Raw genomic sequence first — 20,047 nt, forward strand, 5'->3', positions numbered from 1 at the left:
CTTATTTATTTCTGAAGGTGAAAACAAAATATTTTTTACTTGATCTACAAGAATATTTCGATATTTGGACAATAAACGAGACAAAGCAATATTTTTTTTGCTCCTTTATCAGGCTTGCGTTCCCACTGCCAAAAAGGTACCAATGGTTTTGATTTCATTATAATTGCCGATTAATGCCAAAATAACCTACTGTAACATCTGCAATTATATAAAATAAAGAAATAAATGCAACATATATGAACACATACAGACCCTACAGTCTGTGATATGTTACCAATTACAGAAAAACTACACACAGAATACAATTAGGCCTTACGCAACATATAGCCCACATTCTGTGCAAACCTCTCATATGCGTCTTTAATCTTCAACAGCACATGTAGCCTCTGTTAGAACGCAATTCCATCATTCCAAGTTCATAATAGTTCAAAATGTGATGATAATAGTTAAACATGGCAGTTTGTTCATGTTTTAGGTTGCTGAAAGAATCATTTGTTTTTTTTCAGGCTTCTCCTTTGTTTTTCCACGTGTCACTCTCGCGTTTAACTGTTTCTGAAAGGATCAGATGTCAGAAGCACCTCAATAAATCACACTCACATTATTATCATCAGCTCAAGAAGTTTGTTTTTTCCAAATATAGACACGCACATGAGCTCTCTGGCGAAAGTGAAATCGTTTGCGCTTTTAAACGGCAACAACAGGAGCGGGCAGATTTTGTTCTACTTGGCTGTTCATCAAGATGACGACAAGGTTTGTTTGAGCTTGGGTCGACCATGGCTCTCTATTATATGTATATAGTATTACGATGTAATGTCTCGGCTGTGAATTTAAAAATGGCACTTCCTTTGTTTTCATTCTCCTGGCTTGTGTACATGATGGTTACGCATCTCTGTAAACCAATAGCGTTCAGCTGCGCATCTAGCTCTGCCTTTTGGTACCCCTTTGTCGTACCCAAAAAAGTGGTATGGTACGGTTAGCTTTTTGGTACTTTTTGACAGTGGAAACGGCCATAAAAAGCATACAGAACCATACCACTCAGTGGAAACAGGCCATTAGACTCACCAGAAAACCATCAAACAGCTATTTAAACCATCTCATGAAACTGTATTTATATCGCAATATTTATTGCTGAAAGATAAAATATCACAATATCAGACTTTTTCCAATACCGTGCAGCCCTACTCACAGATCCCATTTCTTACTAAAATCATTTAAACTAAAAGTATCTCACAAACGTGTCCACCACAGCAGCTTTCCTTAACACAGCTCCTGAAAGAAGCATAGCTGCCAACAAATCAGATAAGAATTGATTTTGGCCTGCTCTTGTCATTTGTTTGTGCAGTAAACATCAGTTTGTGAATGCTCAACTCATTTGATAGCTGAGAGAAGCATCTACCAGGAAACAAGCGGTGGAGAGATGTCTCTCACTGCAGTGCATGGCAGAAAGTCAAGAAGATCTCAAACTGAATCCTGCAAACATCTCACCTGCAGATGACTGGAGCAGCGCCCGGCCGGTTCAGGAGGAATTCGGATCTCATCAGGAGACATGTTTCGAACTTTCTCAGAAAACTGTGCTGTAAAAGGAGGAAAAATACACATTCAGAAACCAGCAAATACATATTAAACCATGTACATTACATTGGAAACAAAGATTTTTTCTCAAGAAAACAAAACATAAGAGGTGGTTGCCAATGCAAACTATAACAAAGTCTGTTATGAAAGGTTGAGAGTGTGTTGATATACAGTTATTAAAGGGTTCTGAGAAATGATTCCCCTTAAAACTAAAATAAAGCCATTAAAAAAATATTATTGATATAAAATAAGTATTTTAATTAAAACAAGTTTTTTTTTTAAATAGATTTTTATTTTAGTTTTTTTAAAAGTTTTGTATAAAATATACAGGGTGATTCAAAAAGAATACCACGACTTTCAGGTTTGTCACTTGAATGTCTGGAGGGGACTTTAAGTACTCTTCACATTGATCAATTACCCAAGGTTCCACCATGTTTCTTTGATTAAACACAGATTTTCAAAGTTGTGGTATTTTTTAAAAATTCTTTCTGTATTTTTATGCTCATATAAAAAAAAATTATATTTCTACAACATTTAACATTTTCAATATGGCAGTATTTTTCTATAATGCTATCTTAAAAAAAATTCAAATTTTAAGGTCATTTCAAAATAAGAGAAATGAATCTCTTATTTAATGTCTCTTTAGGTTAGGTTACTTTATTTATACCCAAAAGTAATTTGGTTTGCAGTCAAGAGGCTTCATTTCATAACAGTGTCACACACACACACACGCACACACACGCACATGCTCCACTTTCCTTCCTAATCTGCAACTGCCTCTCTGGCTATACCACTAACTGTGCCCTCTCTCTCTATCTCTCTCTTTCTCTCAAAAAAAAAAAAATTAAATAAAAATAAAAAAAAAATAAAAAATAAATTTTTTTTACTAATGCTTAGCTTCTTAAGACTTTACACACCTGAAACCTGTCTATAGCACTTGTTCACTGCTGCTCTTATAGTTGTGTGAATTGCTTCCTTGTCCTCATTTGTAAGTCACTTTGGATAAAAGCATCTGCTAAATGACTAAATGTAAATGTAAATGTAAATGCACACGCACACACACACACAAAACATTACATAAAGACAACAACAAATGGACAAAAAGACATAAAACATAAAAAAAATTCTCTTCCAAAACAATAAATAAAACAAAGAATAAATAATCACTTCAGGCTTACATCCCCTAAATAAACATTTAAAATAATCTATAAAATGTGAAATATACAAGTCACAGAAACCCATCTGTTTTACTTCTTATTTACTTGTCTAATGGCTTCTTGCATGAAACTACTTTTTGTATTGTTTTGTTCATTCATTGATTTTCTTTTCAGCTTAGTCCCTTTATTAATCAGGGGTCGCCACAGCAGAATAAACTGCCAACTTATCCAGCATATGTTTTACGCAGCGGATACTCTTCCAGCTGCAACCCATCACTGGGAAACACCCATACACTCCCATTCCAGAAACCAGAGCACCCGGAGGAGACGCACATGAACACGGGGAGAACATTCAAACTCCACACAAAAATGCCAACTGACCCAGCCGGGACCCACTGCGCTACCCACTGTACCACTGCGCCACCCCTGTATCATTTAGTTCTACAGCTTGCCTGCAACCAGAAGCAAGGAACTGAAACTAAGTGTAGAGGATGAGCGGGTGTCACTTAAAACTGAATGTGTAATTCTCTTTAGCTGCCTGGTGTACACAGCATCCATGTTGGCTAGTGACACCCCAGTCAGCTTACTGGACCACTTAACTAAATCAACAGACAAAAAAATCCTTCAAAATAAAAGTCAAATAGTTAATTTTAGTTTCAGGGTTATCATCACTGAATAAGTATTGTAGGTTTTTTGTTTACTTTTGGTCAAAAAATTAAGTTTTTAAACTTAGTTTTAGGGTTTTATTTAGTTCAGTAAAATTTAACTACCCTGAAACCAAAATTAACAACAAACAATTGCTTCAAAATAAAAAATTTAATAAAATTCAAAATTTTTTAATATCTTATTTCTATATTGTATATCGTTGATATTGAAATAACACTAGAGAGACTGCATGTATCTTTTTTCTTTGATATCCACTAGGGCAGTGCGATTAATTGAAATCATATCGAAAAAGTGATTTGAACTCGAGTTTTCTAAATTGCCTTACTGCTTGACTTTCCAGCAGTATGCTATTGAACCAATCATAACGCAGCACGCCTAATCAGAGTGCGAGAACATGAGACTGAGCTTAATGACAAATCGTCTGGGATGAGGAGTTCAGCACAGGAGGACTTGGTGCCCCCAAAAAAGCCAACATCTGTGGTGTGGGATTACTTTGGATTCAGGAAGGCGGATGTATCGCAGAATCAGGTAATTTGTAAGACCAGTCAGTCACATATCATGTCTAAAAGTGTGTGGAAATGGTGAGGTGTCGCTTCCTTCAGCATTTTCAACACGCTTTGCGCTCGCACACCTTTGTTGTTGCTCAGCAGCCATCAACCGCTTTTTTCAGAGGATGCAAACAGTTCTGCTGCAGTTCCAATACAAGTTTTATTTATGGAGAAAATTAAAAAGCACTGGATGTTTGGGTGTCCTGTGTTTGTCTGAGGTAATTAGTCTACCGAAATATTCTATACAAAGTATAAAGCTGATCGCTCAGCTCTTGTTACGTGACTCATGGTGCGCTTGCAGCATTCTGAAAAGTAGAGGTGTTTTCAACTGGGTGCGCATGGAATATGCAATCGAGTCACTTCCAATACGCGTGCAAGCTGGGCAGCGGGCGCCTCTATTGGAAATAAGGAACTGACTATTACACGGCAGCGTCATAAGTAGGTCTTTGATCTATGCATGGCAAAAAAAAAAATCTGTGGACACACAAAAGTACACGCAACAACTTCTGATATGTGGTCAAACAGAACATCGGAGCCTTACTTGTGTTTGACGGCACACACATACACATATTTATTTGTTGCCATGTGTCTGTTCTTGAGACAAGATGTTACAGCTTTACTAGGTGATTTTAACTTTTTTGCCTGATGTCTGTTTTAGAGACATGTTACAGGTCTTTGATAAAGATCTAATTGTTTTTTTTTACTTGTGTGTCAAAATCCTGATTAAAATCTAAATCAAATATTGTTCAAGAAAATCATGATAGGTTTCTTTTGCCCATATCGCACAGCCCTAATATCCACAACATATTTTAAACATTTAATGCAAACTTATTTACATTATTACTTATCCACATTTTTATTCACATTCAGTGAAGCAATTATTCATACCTCCTGCAAATTCTGACTTTTATTTTTGTTCAAACCAGCAAAATTGTTTGACCGGAAATAACACAGGCTTTTCTCAAAAGATAATAAAGACGATGTCCAAGATGCATCATTGAGAAAAATATATATATTTCTCAGCTTTTATGTAAATTTGAACAAAAATGTAATAATTTCTGGCTTTTCTGTACACTTTTACATCTTAGACAGAGTTAAATATCATTGTTAAAGCATGCAGATATCACTAAAAATCATTTTAAAAACAAACAAAAACAAATGAAACACGCCTAAAGAAAACGCTGCTCCCATCAGCGGTATGAAGTTTCCAAACACATCAACATTCTTGATTCCACATGCAACTTTACCCTCAAGCTATATTTTATGTTCACATTTTTAAAATGACACTGAACTACTTCATCAATTTCGTAAGCATTTGCAAGAACAATTTTTTTATTCCCTCAAACAAGAAGCATCCATCAACTGTCTTCGTCAGGCATTTCTGGAGTGAATTAGAAGAAGTGGAATCTGCGGTTGCTTACACATGCAGCAGTGAACACTATTCAAACCATACTGGCTGGAATAGACCACTGCCGAATTCCCTTTCACCTCACCTCCTCTCTTCGCAATCACACACACCCTTCGCTCCCTCTGCTGTTCTGGGTAAGTCTGGGGCAGAAACATGCCCCCGTTCGTAAAAACATGCAATCAACATACCCACGTTGATATTTGGAATTGCATTATGAGACCTTGATCTTTCAACCAACAGCTTTTAACCTTTAAAATTTTGAAAAAGTGACTTTTAATAACATCTTTATTAGTTTAAAATTATATATTGTCTCAGTTGGTGTTGTATATTAAGGTATAAGAACTTTGTAATAAACTGACAGTACATTTTCTGTTAATTTACAAACTAAGTATTATTTTTTATTAGTGGTAACGGATCACACTACGGTTTTTGAACCATGGATTGGACTACTTTTCGGATCAGCAAACAAAGGAGGAGACGTGTCAATTGCTTTCCATTTATACAAAAAAAATGTAACATCTTGTACAACATGTCATATTTATTGTCAATTAATGATTCAACAATTCACACATAAAACTTCATGTTTCATTTTAGGTGCATCATTTTTAAAAATCTACGCAGTGACATCATTTCGGTGGTTGTTTGTTGCCACCCATTGGTAACACAATGTAATTACTACAACATTCACCAGCGTCAAGTTCCATTAAACAGTGATTTTTAACTTTACCATAAACATCAGTGTTTATATCTGGACTATAAACTGATATCCCAGTACTTCTGTGTTACTTATCTGTTTATAATTCACTGAAAGTGTAAAAGCTGAATCTCTCTCGATCAAACACAGATTTGAATGCAGCGCTTCGAAAGATTAATAAGCATATGCAAATCATTATCATTTATCATTCATGTTGTGCAGGTTTAAATTGAGATCACGATCTTTAAATGTTTAATTTTGCAGCTTTACACTGAATGCGTTACTGCAGGCTAAACAAGCAGTGACAGAAAACACCTTTAATTAATAACCAAAGAAAGCATTTAGGTCCCACCACAACTTTTTCCGTCATCATTATATTTTACAGGGAAGCCAAAATGCTTTCATACGTGATTTGAATGCCACAGGAGACGATCTCTCTGCAATTGTTATAAATGTTGGATTATTCTACACGTTCAAAAAAAAAAAAAAAGTTATTAATCCGCGGGTCACGTGTGTTCCAAACTGTGGGTTGTGACCAGTTACATCCCTTTTATTTATAAATTGATTGTAGTATTTCAAACTGAAATGTCAATAAAAGTCATTTAGTTCAACTGTAGAGTCCTTGTAAACCACCAAAGTAAGTACACACATACACAGAAGCAGGGAGTGTCTGGGTGGAGCCCTTTAGATGTGGAACGCTTCCTAAAGCAACGCACAGGCACACACATACAGACATAAACATGTAAAAACCGGCCCTCTAGCGATGGAAACTTGCCGAGGTAGACTGGAGAGGTAAAAGCATTTTTCAGCCAGAGCTGCATGACGCAAGCAAAAATTTGAGAACAAGCCGGTGGCAAAACAGATCCTGCACACCTGTAAAGCTGCTCCAAAACTAAAAAGGTTGACAAAAACACAATAAATTATACGCATTTGAAATGGCATTCTTTGTGTGGGTTTCCTAAGGGTACTCCGATTTCCCCCAGAGTGCAAAGACAAGGGGTATATTGGGGATTTGGATGTAGTAAATTAGCACTAGCATGTGTGTGAGAATGGGGGAGTGTGTGGGTGTTTTCCAGCACTGGAGGTTTACATATACTCTCATTGCTGGGTTGTGGCAGGAAGTGCATCCGTCAGTAAAACATGTGCAAGAGTTGTCAACCCTGATAAAAGCAGGGAATAAGCTAAAGGAAAGTAAGTGAGTGAAACAACATCACAACTGTTCGAACTATACCGTGGCTTTTGGGGAGCCCTTTTTTTGTACTTTTGAGAGTCGCTTACCACAATGATGCACCCTCTATAACAGGATCCCTGTCCTTAAACAGCAGTATATATATTTTTTTAAATCTATAAATATAAAACAAATATTTATATAATTATAACTAATTTTACAAAGTAATTTGGTTTACTTTTGCTACAAAGCACCTGTTTTTCCATCAATAACTTTCTTTGACCCTTGAAAATATCTTTTGAGGGATTTATTTTTATATGTACAAACAACAGAACATTGTTGTATAATTTTACCTGCAGTGCTTCTGTAAGAGGAATACATTCATTTATATAAAATCAACAAACACAAATACGTTTCACTTAACAACAAAATAAACAACCTTGTCATGTAGCCTATCATTTTCTATTCACTCTATAAGTGCAAGATGATGGCACCAAGGTCAGCATATGCCATTTTATTTTACACAGGCCAATAGAATGTCATGGGTTCTCACTTTTCACTCCGGTAAAACATAATCGTGAATTGGAAAATGAAAAGCACCATTGAAAGGGCTACCGCTTTGTCAAGTTTAGCCTGCTTTCAGCTTAATTGTCCAACAAGTTTACAGCAACGTCACGGTGTTTAAAAAAATAACATTGTATTGGCATACTGTATGAAGCAATTAAAACGAAACACAACATCAAATCATTTGTTTCGGAAAATTAATAAGCAGTGTCCCAACGTCCATATGAAAGCATCTGGCTGTCAGTCTTTGACATGACTGGACTTTGCTCCTCAGCGCCCCCACACCTTGATGCTCATGACAAGAATAGCATGCGTGGTTATCTTTTTTAAAGTGAGGTGTAAATCACCATCATGCATGAATGAATGATATCTTTGCACTTTTACACATGTAGTCCATGATCACATTACTGAAACTGCACGTCAAAATAACCCATTGTCAATATTTTTGAGACCCCCCAAAATTTCACAAATCATGTTTTCAGGGGCTTGCCTTCCATGCCTTAAATAGGGAAGCCGAGCTCCCCCTTAGATTGCACCCTGCTCATCACTCATAAGTGTTAAGTGATTTAAACATCTAAACTAAAAGCTTGACATGACCTTAAGCTCCTTAAAACTTACAGCTCCTAGTTAAACCATGCTTTATGAGGACGTATGCTTTAAAACATTTATAAATGATCATGAATGGTCACACGGCGGAGGTTAAAACAGCCCTATAGAATCACAAAGGAGTGATGTTATAAAATGAAACACTGATTTAGCAGCCTCAGTTCTGAAAGCATTTTTCTTTTTAGTATAATGTTTCATTTTGAGTTAAAGAGCAGCCAAAGCAAATAAAAACAAGGTGCAACACAACATTATAAACATTGAATTAAAAACGGCCAATTCAATTTCTTTGAATATTAGATTAAATGCATAAGACTTCATGGTTTTAATAAAGGAAAGAATGCCATGAAACATTGTGAATCTAAAAGCAATGACAACACGACCATGTGTATATATATATGCATAGATTTATAGTACAATCATAAGTGTTTGCATTTCACAGATGTATTTATAGACAAGTCTGTACATAGATGACGAATTTAAAAATCTTCAGTTAATGTACCTATAGTGCAAGAGAGTGGAATAGGTGTACAGATACACATAGATTTGTCATTTGCCGTGCTTAATGGAGATGGAGTTTAAAATGAGTTGATTGCTTTATTTTCTAATTAGTGAATATTTTTGTAGAGTTTGATTAAAATGATTTGATTTGTTCTCTTATTGGTGAATATTTTTGTAGAAACCATGGATAATGTAGTTTTCACCTGGTATTCTAATGATGAAATGCGTATTGTTTTCATATAGTCTTTACACAAACAATAAGAAAAATACTCAAATAAATAATGAAGATTGAGCTCAAGAAAAGCCACTGATTGATAACCTCGAAGCAGGTCTGTCTTTAACGGCTCAAGTTATTGTTAAAAACAATTTTCCGCATCGAGAAACGGAGCATAATTTTTACTTCTGGAACCACACCACAAGCTAAAGTGACCCGAACACCATCCACACTTGAGGGATGGCTTTTGTCACCACCTACAACCCACATAGCAACACCTCAGCCAGAATAACAATGACAAACACACAACACATTTTCCTAAAATCTTTTAAAAATTAATGTTTGACAGAATTTTGTGAATGTAACTGCAGTGAGCTTCAGCTTCAAGTAGTTGGTCTGAACTCTGAGTTTTATAAGCATTCAGGCATGCCCTAATAATTACAGCGTGATTGGAGTAAACGTGGTAGCAGCAGGCAGCTAGTGTGTGCAGGAATGTTGGCAAGACGGGGGTCTCCTATAAAACCTCTAAAAACCCCAAAATGCTACTCTACGATTTAGAGAGTTGATCTCAGCTGATCATAGAACAGTAGATTTCTCTCCATGGGCTGTTTTTGTCATTTCCTCTCCATTAGAGTAATCATGCATTGCCTGAAAGTGACTCATTTCTCTGGCATCTTCAGAGCCGAGTGTCCACCCAAACAAGTGGCACCATCGCACACAAAGCCCATACACCAATTCCCGTCTCAGAGAGTCTCCAAAAAGAGAAGGAGGGACAATTAGAGACGAATCTGAAGGTCTTCTGTCTACCAACCACAAAGCAAATCTTTGAGTCTCCAAAAGAAGACCGTCTATTCTGATCTTTTTACATTTTAATGAGAAGGAAAACAAGACAAAGCGGAACGTTCAGTTACTGGCCCAAGTGTGTTTTACTGTAACTCCCTGTAAAGAATATCATGTCTCTGACTGCATCCGAAAGGCAATACACAATGCACATGTGCACACATTATATTGTTTTTTACTCTACTCAATTTGTCCATAAGGAGTCAATGCTTAAAGGGGGCACTATTACACACTCAGAAATGTACAACAAAAAACTGTAGGTGGGGAAAATAACTGAGAGTGTGCATGTCTGAAATAGGACTGCATAATAGTCTAGTCAAGACAAACTTTATAAACACAGAAGTGAGCCAAAGTGCAGTACAGAAATATACAACAAAATAAGCATAATAGTGTATAAAATACATAAAATACAAGATAAAATATAGCTAAACTACCTAAAAAGACTCACAATTAAAATAACCAGGTATTAAGATCAGGTGCCAAATGTCAACGAAAGCAAATGAGTTTTAAGAGCGGATTTAAATGAGAACACAGATGAGGCCTGTCTGATGGGCAGCGGCAAATCATTCCAAAGTCTAGGAGACGCCACAGTGAAAGCACGATCCCCTCCAGGCTTACGCTTTGTTTTTAGCACAATCAGGAGAAGCTGATCAGCTGACCTGAGAGAACGAGTGGGCTTATAGGGGTGTATCAAGTCAGAGATATACGGTTGGGCAAGACCTTTAAGAGATTAAAAAATAAATTAATAAATAAAAGAATCTTAAACTATTGTCAAAAATGAACTGGCAATGAATGAAGCGAAGCCAACACTGGGAAATGTGGTCATATTTGCGAGTATCAGTTAACAGGTGTGCTGCAGCATTTTGCACCATTTGCAAACGAGCAAAAGCTGACCTGCTACTCCCCACATAGTGCATTACAGTAATCTAACAGAGTGGTCAAAAAAGCATGGATTACTGTCTCAAACGGTTGTTTTGGTGTGTGTGTGTGTGGGTGTGTGTGTGTGGGTGTATGTGTGTGTGTGTATGTATATATATATATATATATAGCTTTATTTTTGCTAGTGGTCTTAATTGAAAAAGCTAGATTTAACTACCCCTCTAATGATTGTCAAATTTAAAATCCGAGTCAAATTTCACCCCTAAATTTTTGACTGTAGGATTAATATGTCGAGCTAACGAACCCAAACAGGTTCCAACGGTACCTATAATATATAGTTTCAGCATCGATATCGCAATAGTCACATCACAGGATCTGCATTGTCAAGTTGGGATTATAATTAGGCAGGAACTACAGTTCGGAGCTCATTATGTGATTGTAAAGTTTAGCCTTATAATCGTGTGAAGGATTTTTGATGATTTTTCAAGGCCTGTGACTAAGATTTCAAGTGAACTTAAACTATTTGGGCACAAGAAAAGATAAAGTTTGTCACTTTAAACAAAGAATTAATGTGTTTGTTTATACAATGAAGACTCCATGCAGAGTCATTTTACATTTGATCATTTAATTTCTGTACCTCAATTAGGCATGGGACGATAACCGTTAACAACTTTGTCTACTTGTTAGTGCCCTCTTTCTATCCTTAAAACAAACCAATAAATAAGCATTTTTTTTACATTCAGATATTTTTTGTTCAAGTAAATATGTCACGTATAATAAGTGTCTTTAAAAGCAATTCTCACTTCTTTCTTCATCTGCTGAACTCAAAAGATGATATTCTGAAGAATGTTGGAAGCCATTGACTAGTATTTATTGATAGCATTTATTGTCCTACTACACTCAAAAAATGACTTTTGCTGCTTGTTCAAACTACACTGTGAAAGATTTAGGCACAAGAAAAGATAAAGTTTGTCACTTTAACAAAGAGTGAATATGTCTGTTTATACAATGAAGACTCCATGCAGAGTTATTTTACATTTGATTATTTAATTTCTGTACCTTAATTAGGCATGGGACAAGAACTGTTTTCAATGTATACTGTGGTTTTGAAATGTCAAGGTTTTAAAACCATTAAAATTTTCTGCAATTCCGTTCCTAAGCTATGTGCACGATTTTTATGTTTGTTTTTTTTTTTTGGGACAACAATATCTCCAGCAGAAAATATATCTAAAGTTGTCGTTTTAAATTGCAAAAAATCTGTTTTTAAAACAAATGACAACAGCAGAAGTCAATAATTCATTTAGCCTAAGATGTTTAATCTTCCAAAACATATTAAATGTTTCTCAAAATGAAATATATTGTGTTTAAAAGGGTAAAAAGATTTTGTTTTTAACCCAGACATTTAAAAATAATATATTTTAGAGCAGTAATCATAATACTGTGATATTTTTTTAAAAGGTTGTCAAACCGTCAGAATCTTATACCGGCCCATGCCTAACCTCAATACGGTTAAACTCCACTGAAAACCATAAAGTGTTGTTTATTTAATTTTTATCTTTGCTCTATTGTTTATCAGTTAATTTTTTTATAGACTCAAAACAATATAATTTTATTTATTTTATCTTCTTGTTCAAACTACTTATTTCAAATAAGATGAATCAAGTTTTTTGAGTTTTTTTGGGGGAAAACTTAATTGTTTTATGTTCAATCCACTTAAATTTGTGGAAAATTTTTTTTAAATTTGATCGATTTGTTTTGGGACAACAAGAAGAAATTGTGTGGAACCCAGCTTTTTTACAGTGTATTTTTGTATATTTTATGCAGACACGCTCACCTACAAAATCCCAACCACAGTAAAAGCATTAATTCTTTCCAAATAGAGTTACTAAAGTTCTTGTGATATTATATCCTTATCACAATATAAAATGCAGAAACAAAAAATAAATCAAATATTCATTTTTACCAATATCATGGAGCCCTAGTGTGAATGGATTAAAAAATATATCTGCAACTGTTTTAACCCCTGGGTGTCAGCCTTTCTTTCCTTCCACAGTTAGTAATCATGCCAAATTAGATATTTTAAAACTCTCACATTTCAAATGTTTTATTATAGAAGTAGTATTGAGACAGTATCTAACGGCTTGGAGAATTGATCAACAGAATTACACCGAGTGTGTATGTTGGCTAATATTGGTATAGAGCCTAAACAAAATCATACAAGAACCTAAATTGGTGTATTCTTTAAGGCTGCACACTCAACTTTGTGCGTACACTACAGCATAAAACAGAAAAGTATTCTTTGGACTTTAAGCATACCCTAGGCCCTAGGGGGTGTGTACAGCGTGTGTGGCAAATTTAATCTCGGATGCACACAACCTGATTTTTTTTAAACCACAGAATGTGACTTTAACCCTGCAAGACCTGAGATATCAAAAAATAGGATGAAAATTCAAATTTTTTGGAACTGAGATGTTAATTAAACCATCTAACAAACAAACATTTTTTGCAATGTACATTTTTTTCATGATATTTATTTTGTATTACATTTGATACATCAGGTGTTTGTGCAACTTTTTGCTCACAACAAGTTAATTTTAATAACAAAAAATTATTTTGCCCTTGACATTTTGACAACAGAGAACATTTCAGGCAATTTTTCACTTTGTTTTTACCTGTTACCTCTTATCAAATCATATACAACAGGTTTTTAAACAAAGTATTGATCAGGTTGATATTATATAGGTCTTAGACACTTGCGTATCAAATATGATATGTGTGGCTCTAAAGGGTTAAAAAGCAACAAGACATGACATTTTTATTATTAATCATATTAAATTGCATTGCACAAAGACGACCAAGTGAACTGACTTCCCCAAAAAAATTTACATAGTTTTTTTTTCTTATATGAAATGTTTTAGTTTTGTTTAATCGGACTTCGTCCATCAATTTTGATAATGCTGAAAATACTGGCAAATTACCTGAATACCTAAATTAGATCTTGATATCAGAATGAACAAGGATTACACACATTAGGTTTAGCCGAAACATCTAACTATATTCAAACTAATCACACAGGGGTGCCATAAAACAGGACTTAAGCAATACAGCCTGGATCACTCATTTCCTGGGCACGGCATGACACACACACACACACACACACACACGCAAACACACACACATAAGCATTTTTCTGATAAAGCACTTACACTTACTATGTTGGCTGTAACACAAAAAAATGCCCAGCAGCAGTGCTAATTCAAAGAGGGCATTGTGTTGTTTTCAAGATAAGCTAAGTTTCAAAGAATGATTGATTAATTTGACACTTACCAACAAGCTCATTGGGATCTTTAACCTCCACTTCCTGGACATCCTATAAGAAAAGAAGGCAAATTTGTATAAATAAAAATTAATAATGCATTCTATAAGTCATTTCAAGCCATCATGATTAACAAAATAAGACGAAATTTGAAAGAGCAAGTAGCATGTTGTTAAACCTAATCAATCAGATGATATTTGACCATTTTGGCATTTTCAGCATAGGTTAACAACTTTGTCTACTTGTTAGTGCCCTCTTCTGTCCACTCTAAAACAAACCAATGAAAAGATGAGCATTTTTTTTCATTCATTTATTTTTATATAAGTGTCTTTAAAAGCAATTCTTACTTCTTCTTTCTTCTGCTGAACTCAAAAGAAGATATTTTGAAAAATGTTGGAAGCCATTGACTAGTAATAGTATTTATTGTCCTACGACACTCAAAAAATGACTTGCTGCTTGTTCAAACTACACTATAAAAGCTTTAAAAAAGGGTTAGGGTTAGTGCCAAGTTCCACACAATCGATTTGTGTTGTGACAACATCAAGGAATTAAGTTAACATATTAGTTTTTACAAATTAAGGTGGACTGAACATAAAACAATTAAATTGTCTCAACGAAATCTCATGAGTTGTGTTGTTTCAGCTCATTTTAATTAAGTAGTTTGAATAAGCAACAAAAAAACTGACTGTACTTATTTAACACGAGTTGAAAACACAATTCTTAAGGTTCTTTCGGGGCAACTTAATTGTTTTATGTTCATTCCACTTAAATGTGTAAATGAGATTAAGTTAACTTAATCAATTTGTGTTGGGACAACATGAAGCAATTGTGTGGAACCCAGCACTTTTTACAATTTATAGTAGGCAATGTCTACAACTTATCAACATTCTTCAAAATATCTTCTTTTGTGTTACATTTTTGGAGGGTTTGGGGGTTAACTATCCTTTAAAAAATGAGCATGATGAAATCAACACGAGTGCGCAAAAGCCCTGAACAATAAAAGTAGGCTGAAAAATGCACTGGGCCTCTATTCAATGTCTCCTTTTCACAATTTCACAGATACAGTCACTCAGCAACAGGGTGAGCAGATGGAAGAATCGTCTCGTAAAAGTGCTCAAGTTGAAAAAGTGTCGACACAGCACAGAGAGATATGACTCAGTGAGAGATGAATCTCTTGTAGTCAAGCGCAGCTCCTAACAACAGCCCTTTCACTTCAAAAACCCACAAACTATGTGAGACGCAAAAAAGAATCATCCATTTACACCGAGACAGGGGGCCTTTGAACAGAGATCTTTTTAAAATTTAGATTAGCCCAAAAAAAAGCACCATGGGTTAATGGAGCTGCCTTTAACAATTTCAACGTCAAGCCCATGCATGCACTTTTACAGGGGAAACAAAAAAGTCTGAATCATAAATTTGCAAGTTAAAAAGGTAAAGATTGCAGCCTGCAATGAAGCGAATAGCTACCTCAATACAATTCCAAAACGATGTGCTGTTATTTCATTGGAAATTAGGTTGACATATATTCTTCAAAATTCCCCTTATTGGGCCCGAATGAAAAACAACTTTATATGGGTTTGGAGCAACAAAAGGGGTGTAAATGAGAACTGTCATTTTTGGGTGAACATCAGTCAACAACAAAGAAGAGTTGAACCAAGATAAAAAAGAAAATGTTACATTTAGAAAAGTCATTATTAAGCAATCGCAATTTAATTAAATTCATTACGAAACATGTTGTGATAGACTTCTTCATGTTGTGAGCATGAAGCACAGTGTTCTGTCTTTGGGGTGTGGCTCCAAATTTCTGTAACATGACAAGCTAGTATTATGAAAAAGTCATTTCAGTGCATGAAATAACTTGCCACTGGAGTGCTGTGTACATCTGAATGCCTTTTATTTTTCTAGAGTTGTAGGCTCTCTGTTAGAACTAATAATCCTGATCATAAAAAATAAATATTTTCTGGACATTATTTTTTTTCTGGATTTACATACAGTTGAAATCAGAATTATTAGCCCCCCTGATTTATTGGCGCCCGTTTATTTTTTTCACCAATTTCTTTTTAGCGGAGAAAAGATTTTTTTCAGCACATTTCTAAACATAATAGATTTAATAACTCATTTCTAATAACTGATTAATTTTATCTTTGTCATGATGACAGTAAATAATATTTGACTAGATATTTTTCACGACACTTCTGTACAGCTTAAAATGACATTAAAAGGCTTAATTATGTTAATTAGGCAGGTTAGGGTAATTAGGCAAGTATTGTGTAACGATGGTTTGTTCTGTAGACTATTGAAAAAAAATATAGCTTTAAGTGGCTAATAATTTTGTCATTAAAATGGTGTTTAAAAAAATTCAAAACTGTTTTTTTACTAGCCAAAATAAAACAAAAAAGGCTTTCTCCAGAAGGAAAAATATTATCAGACATACTGTGAAAATTTTCTTGCTCTGTTACACCTCATTTGGGAATTATTAAAAAAAAAACAAATAAATAAATAAATAAAAATCGACTGTACTTTAAATTCATTCTGTAAACTAGAGATGACATTTCTTCCAAACATAATAAAATAAATGTTATCAGACCTTTATAAAATTAACTACATAATAGCTTTTTTACTCAAACCCACACTTAATAAATCCAGAGAAACTGAAAAATTGTAAGTGGTCTATTAATTGTTTTTCCAAAGCTTTATAAAATTTACAAGACAAAAAGACATCAAATCAAAAGATACCAAACCAGTACTGTTTCATGAAGGTTATTAAAAAAAAATCTAGTGTTAATCTGAAATACACTGTGCATTTCGAAGTTGAATAAATATGCAATAACATCTTAAGGACATGCTGTATTAAGATCAAATGACCTTCTCTGAAAGTTCAAACACACATGTTGTTCCTTAGTTGATGCTGCTGTCTTGGTTTGCGACCAATCACAACACTGCAGCAAACTAAGGAAGGGTGGTGTTTTAGGTTTGATAGCCTGAACCCTTGAGCGGTGAGGGATATAATTTAGGTGGTGTCAAATACCTTCACATCATCTTGGATCCGCCCTGAGTCTGACTCCTCCTCATCCTGCGAAAACAAAAATGAACATGCTCATTACATCCACGTTTTTCCAAAACCATGTTCAAGAGCTCCCTCCTTAGGTGTATGAAGTTTCAACAATGATGTAGCGGAATTTTTGTAAGCTGTTTGTGTTGGTTACAGGAGGGAGCATAAATTGTGTGCATTCAAAACAAAGTCATGCATCCTAACGTTAATTTCAAGCGAAGTGTTTTTATTTTGTGCCAAAGAACAAACAACATCAACGCTTCTACTTCTTTCTTCTTTGTGTGATCAAACACATGATTATGATTATAAGTTCATATTTCCCCAAAACTACACATATTTACAAATTACAAATCGTCTCCTGCAAGATATTCGTCAGCACAGTCAAAAAACGTGAGCAATCCAAAAAACAGTTAATTCCACAGGTGCTCTAAATATAGCGTTTTAGCGCCACCCTGAGGATAACAAAAGATCTGCAGTTCTCTAATCATGACTCCTACAAACTGTTCTCTGCGGATTTAGTTCTGATGGACTTTCTCATGAATCTAATGATCTAATAACAACAAAACGAAGTAAAAATTTTAACCCTAACTCTATTGTTCAAATTTACTACCTTTTTGTTATGTTGGTGGCCGTTTTTACCCCTATTGACTTCCATTTTAATAACATTTTTTTAATTGCAAAGCCATGACACCATATAATCATGCTTTCTTGATTGTTGGTAGTTTTCCCTGTTGGACAGATGTATACTTTTTTCATTTTATTACTATTGATAATCAGTTAACACCAGTGACCCAGATAGGCCTGTGCAAAAAAGTTGTGTCTGACTTTTATATAAGGTTCTATGGAGTAAAATAGCAAACTATAGTGTGTGCATTAATATACTTACTAGGTTCACTATGCTCTGAGAGCAGAGGTGCTTATTTAGATTTTCTCAAAGTAAGTGTGCAAAGTTCTCTCTCACACACAGTTTTTTTGTATTACAACTGATGATCAACAGTAAAAATGACAAATGTATCTCTTGCCAACAGGAAAAAACCACCACCAATAAGGAACACATGATTATATGGTGTCATGGCTTGCAATCAAAAAATGTAATTATAATGGAAGTCAATGGAGCAAAATCAGCCACGAACATAACGAAAGGGTAGTCATAACGAACATAACGAAAGTTTGCCAAGAGTGTTTTGTAAATTTCCAAAGCATTTTCCCAAAATATCTGTCAAAATAAAATGTCATCAAAAAGCATTCCATTTGCTGAAACACAGAGAAAGTTGTGGCTAACTTAAGACTCAAAATCACCCCAGAGTGGATGAAAACATCCCAAACAACACACAAGGGGTAATATAAATAATAGAATTTATATTAGAATATTAAATTCTAATAAAGAATTGTAAATGGTAAAACGTATATTTGTTTCAAGAGTACTTAAATTCACTAATAAAAAATACTAAAATGATAATATTTCAGTTAAATCAATATGTTAAAGCATTGTTGCTTTATGAAAAAAAATTAACTTTTTATGTCACAAATTTTATTCACACCCAGACATGAGAATACGAAAACAACTTTAAAAATGAGACTTTAACTTGACTGTCTATGAAAGACTGCAGAATGATATTCATGTGAAAGATTTTGGACATTTTGGCCAAAAAAAAAAAAATAAATAAAATAAATAAATAAATAAATAAATAAAAATCACTAGGATGTGACATCTGCATTCTGAGAGCCTTTCTTCTAAGAAATACTTACAAATTTTATTAAATTACCGATAATGGAAATTTAATATAAAAGATTTCAAATTAAGAGAACTTCTAATATTTCTTTTTGGCAGCACGATTGCGCCGTGAGTAGCGGTGTCGTCTCACAGCAAGGCTGCTGGTTCGAGCCTCAGCTGGGTCAGTTGGCATTTCTATGTGGAGTTTGCATGTTCTCCACGTGTTCATGTGGGTTTCCTCCAGGTGCTCCGGTTTCCCCCACAGTACAAAGACATGCGCTATAGGTGAATTGGGTAAGCTAAATTGACTGTAGTGTATGTGTGTGAATGAGAGTGTATGGGTGTTTCCCAGTACTGGGTTGCAGCTGGAAGGGCATCCACTGCATAAAACGTGCTGGATAAGTTGGTGGTATATTCCGCTGTGGCGACCCCTGATTAATAAAGGGACTAAGCTGAAAAGAAAATGAATTAATAAATCATATTTATTTTTCCCAAAAATGAATTTGTTTGCAGGAATGCGGTGCTATAATTTTATTACTATTACCTGAGGTCCCCTATAATTAAATGTATTTAAAGCTCTATAAAAAACTTGAAGGAGAATTTAAAAGAACACAAGTCTGTGTGAATGTAACAGTTTGACACTTCAACTAAATTTTGTGGTGGAAACTGACCGAATTTCTAGTGCTGTCCTCGTCGCTGTCTTCATTCTCTGAGGGTTTCTCATATGCCTCCTCCACACGACTCACTTCATCCTCTCCATAACTAGCAGAAACCAAACCACCATGAGATTCTGTGGAAAAAAATTAAGCTTTTTCAGTTTTCTGCAAAAACAATCACATTTTATTTAATATAATTAACTTCCCATTATTTATGATGTTAATTTCTGTAATATCAAGGGGTGATCCAACATAAATACATAACTTTTGAATATGTACTATTTATTTATTCACTTCTAACTCCATGGCTATCACATTAGACACACATCAGAGCTTTCTTAATGACAATCACTTAATAAAGTATAAAAGAAGTTTCAATTAACACTAGACAAAAAATAAAGAAACATTTTTTTTTTTAAATGAGATGATGCTTTTAAAAAACAGTTAACACAGTTAAACACATCTCTGAATAAAACCATTATGTACATTGAAAAG

The 20,047-nt window shown here is 34.6% G+C and overlaps 1 protein-coding gene across 1 annotated transcript in view; it reads right to left on the reverse strand.

Moving 5' to 3' along the window:
- Positions 1–20,047, reverse strand: part of sap30bp (SAP30 binding protein) — a 33,978-nt gene that overhangs the window by 11,380 nt on the left and 2,551 nt on the right. The window contains exons 2-5 of the mRNA XM_056464430.1: positions 19,568–19,686; positions 17,159–17,203; positions 14,142–14,184; positions 1,486–1,574 (exon numbers count right to left, since the gene is read on the reverse strand). Coding sequence (XP_056320405.1) covers positions 1,486–1,574; positions 14,142–14,184; positions 17,159–17,203; positions 19,568–19,686 — 296 coding nt within the window. The remainder of the gene's footprint in view (positions 1–1,485; positions 1,575–14,141; positions 14,185–17,158; positions 17,204–19,567; positions 19,687–20,047) is intronic.

The sequence above is a fragment of the Danio aesculapii genome, chromosome 8 (assembly GCF_903798145.1).
Source record: "Danio aesculapii chromosome 8, fDanAes4.1, whole genome shotgun sequence".
NCBI lineage: Eukaryota > Metazoa > Chordata > Actinopteri > Cypriniformes > Danionidae > Danio > Danio aesculapii.